Source organism: Sinocyclocheilus anshuiensis, unplaced genomic scaffold, assembly GCF_001515605.1.
Source record: "Sinocyclocheilus anshuiensis isolate Anshui unplaced genomic scaffold, SAMN03320099.WGS_v1.1 scaffold879, whole genome shotgun sequence".
Lineage (NCBI taxonomy): Eukaryota > Metazoa > Chordata > Actinopteri > Cypriniformes > Cyprinidae > Sinocyclocheilus > Sinocyclocheilus anshuiensis.
This window is the reverse complement of record NW_015546063.1, coordinates 749,826-753,255: the sequence shown is the minus strand read 5'-3', so window position 1 is coordinate 753,255 and position 3,430 is coordinate 749,826. Positions and strand designations below refer to the sequence as shown.

Genomic DNA, 3,430 nt, shown 5'->3' with positions numbered 1-3,430 from the left:
CAGAAACATTTTTCATGCATTTTGTACTTAAACTTTTATAGCATTTGTAAAATATTTCTACTTCTAGAGAGAGAAATTGTAATAATTAGATTACAGAGAAAGAACAGACAAGGGATGAGTCTTCTGTCCAAAATTGTAAGTATTTATAACTTAGGTCAGATTTGACTTACTTTACCTGACCTGAGAACAATAAAAAATAAAGGTTTCAAGTTATGCACCATAAAACAATACATTCAAACTGAACAAAAGGGACAACATATAATGGTTTTTATTTAGGTAATTAATAATTCCACATAATCGATTTGATGACATAACTTGATCTAGGTACATTTAAAAATTAAATAATAGGTTTTACATTAATATTTCAAGTATTTTTAATACATAAATGCAAGAAATGTGATTCAACATTTACTGTTTTAGAATTCATCTGAATAAAACAGACAACACATTTGACACAGTTGGTCTATTTCTAAAATCACAGAATAAATTACAAGATTGTAAGTGGTGTCTAGAGCAACAAAGACGATGTGAATATGTAGTGAAATATAAAATAAATCCACACTGTGCAGATTTGGTTTTCTCATATATATACACATTTATCTGCTCTCACCATCACATGGGTCCCCACAGAACACAACTCTGCTTTCCATACGGGCACGTTCAGCTGCAAACACTAGTTTATGACTTGCTAATGTCTCCTTAGGACCCGACCTAATCCGAGATGGGTCCTTATGCTATATTGAGAAAGAGAAAGGAGGCCTCAGGAGTGATATTATGAGACAAACATTGAGAAAACTATCTTCCAGATCCATCTTCTTACCTGCACAGCTGCAATGAAGGAGTCGATGAGGTGATAATCTGCTGCCCCGTGACCCCCAGTACCAAAGTTACCTGGGACTCTCATGTCTGCGGTGTATTTTGTGGTCTTTCTAGTAAGGAAGTCGAACACTTTGATCTCATATCCATTGTAGGACAGTTCCCCCTTGTGAAAGAATGAGCAAATAGATGTTAAACCTCTTTACAGTCATCAAAGAGCTGAAATGGTGACACAAATGAACATGATGTCTAACCTTACTCCCATAGATAGATGTTTTGCGTAGACATATTTCCTCTGTAAATGCTACCATGGTGAATGCAGCAGTCAAGCCTCCTTCAAATTCTATGTTCACTACCTGCAACAAATCAATAACAAAATACATTCTACTTTGTTGACAAGTGTAAAGGGAACATCCTTACTGTTTATCTGAGAGGCAAGTGTATAGGAGATACTCCAACCTGATTTGAGCACACATCGTTGTCACATTCATACACACAGCGGCCATAAGGTCCTGTTCTGAGGGCTTCAGTCACAGATTCAATATCAGGAACTGAGTTGGAGCAAATCACTGACACTGGCCAGCCAACACCCCCCTGATTTATGAATAAAATGTAATCCATCAAATATTTGTTCTTTTTGTGCTATATACATCATATGAATATAAACTTCATTAAGCAGAGTAAAGAAAGTAATGATGTGTCGCTTTTACAAAATTGTGGGGGTTTAAAGGTGTTTTTGAAAGAAGTATTTTATTCTCACCAAGGATGCATTTATTTGATCAATGCTGAAAACAGTTATGGTGCTTAATATTTTTGATATTTTGAAACATACTAAATATATTTACTTACAATTTATGGATCAATTTAATGTATCCCAGCTGAATAAAAAAAAATTATTTCATGAAAAAAAAATCTTACTGACCCCAAACTTGTGAACGGTAGTGTACATGAATACATTACTCTTTTCACTTGATCCAAGTAGATTTTCTTTGCAGAGTATGCACAATCCCCCTCTACAGGACAGTCTAAACAGCGATTTGCAGCATTGGCTGGCTAGGAAAATTGATATATATATATATATATATATATATATATATATTTATTTATTTATATATATTTTTTATTTATATTTTGTCATTCATTTTGTTTTCCATTTAATATTAAAAAAATAATAATAATACAAAATAATAAAAAAAATACCAACCTTGTTCTCTTTTGTGAAGTGGCTAAGAGACCCAAATGATGAAACTTTGATACACCTGTGAAATAAAACATTTAATTTTTAAGCTCCCAAAAAAATATATTATTTTCACCATCTAAACTTTAAGATCTACCTTAACACTTACAAATATCGAAACACAAAGAAGCTGGAAAAAATTACTTGGGTTTAATTTGATGATAATTCACAAAGTTAAGGTATTTCACTCATTCTTTCTGTTAATTTACTATCACTTTTCTTCAGCTCCACCACATGTGCACGAGTCATGTTACAATACATGTTACAATTCAACTCAAGTGTACCTTCGTCCACCAGCCCAGTGATGAATCAGATCCAAATCATGGCAGGATTTGGCTAGCAGAGCAAAAGAGCTTTCCACCTCGTTTCTCCAGTTCCCTCTGACAAAGGAGTGAGCAAAATGATAGAACCCCACCTATTAGAGAAGACAGGGCTGACACAACACAGAGAGACACGCAGCACACGCACACCGCAAGCATATTAAACACATCCTACCGGTTCCAGATGTTGAATGTGGATGACATTGCCAATCACTCCGCTGTCAATCAGCCCCTGAAATGTTGAAAAAAAAAATGTATATGTTCTCTTCTGCCTGAGACTTGCTATAGTTGTTTATTAAGACTTAAAGAAAAGTGCAACTACTTTAATTCTGTGGATGACAGGGTCGTATCGGAGAACATGGCAAACTGTGAGCATGACACCACTCTGAATGCAAGCCTCTACAATCTCTGTGCAGTCCTCCTCTGTAACCTTAGAAACCATAATAAAACAATACTTATTTTATATAATAATAAATAAAATAACTACAAAATAAAATCATACACAAATCATGGACAATACCACAGGTGATTGTGGGTCAGTGACTTGTAAGATTATTTGTATTCATGGTGGCTAATTTTTATGCTATTCTGAAGCTTAAAATGTATCAACTCTAAAACTATCATGTGGTTTAACATATTTTCCTTACATCTCTTCCAAAAAAGTTTTCATATATTTTTAATGTATATAATAAATGTTTTATGTAGAAAAATATTTCTCAATGTATTTTTTTTATTAATTTACAAATATTATTACGTTTTTGGGGAATCACATGACATGACATTTTATAACCTAAAATATCATTGCCTTGTTGTCATAAATAACATTTTAAAATAAATAATAATGAATGATTCTGACAAAACGACTTAAGGATGTTTTCCCCCGAGAATTTAATTCTGCTATGAGTTTTTTTTTCAAGATGATATCAGGACAGTTGACAGTAATTTAAACTTTTTTAATTTTAATTCAGAAATAAAAAATGTGCTTATGATAGAAGAGGAGCCTTCAAATAATGCAGGCAAGAACTGTACTTTTAAAGTGATTTTAAAACAATTAATA

The 3,430-nt window shown here is 33.0% G+C and overlaps 1 protein-coding gene across 4 annotated transcripts in view; it reads right to left on the bottom strand.

Annotated features, from left to right (window-relative positions):
• Positions 1 to 401: 401 nt before the first annotated feature.
• Positions 402 to 3,430, bottom strand: part of LOC107699610 (uncharacterized) — a 4,549-nt gene continuing 1,520 nt past the window's right edge. For all 4 annotated transcript variants that reach the window (XM_016500924.1, XM_016500925.1, XM_016500926.1 and 1 more), the window contains exons 6-14: positions 2,696 to 2,803; positions 2,549 to 2,605; positions 2,338 to 2,468; positions 2,021 to 2,075; positions 1,777 to 1,869; positions 1,276 to 1,410; positions 1,071 to 1,172; positions 821 to 982; positions 402 to 734 (exon numbers count right to left, since the gene is read on the bottom strand). In XM_016500924.1, coding sequence (XP_016356410.1) covers positions 597 to 734; positions 821 to 982; positions 1,071 to 1,172; positions 1,276 to 1,410; positions 1,777 to 1,869; positions 2,021 to 2,075; positions 2,338 to 2,468; positions 2,549 to 2,605; positions 2,696 to 2,803 — 981 coding nt within the window. In that variant the 3' untranslated portion in view covers positions 402 to 596. The remainder of the gene's footprint in view (positions 735 to 820; positions 983 to 1,070; positions 1,173 to 1,275; positions 1,411 to 1,776; positions 1,870 to 2,020; positions 2,076 to 2,337; positions 2,469 to 2,548; positions 2,606 to 2,695; positions 2,804 to 3,430) is intronic.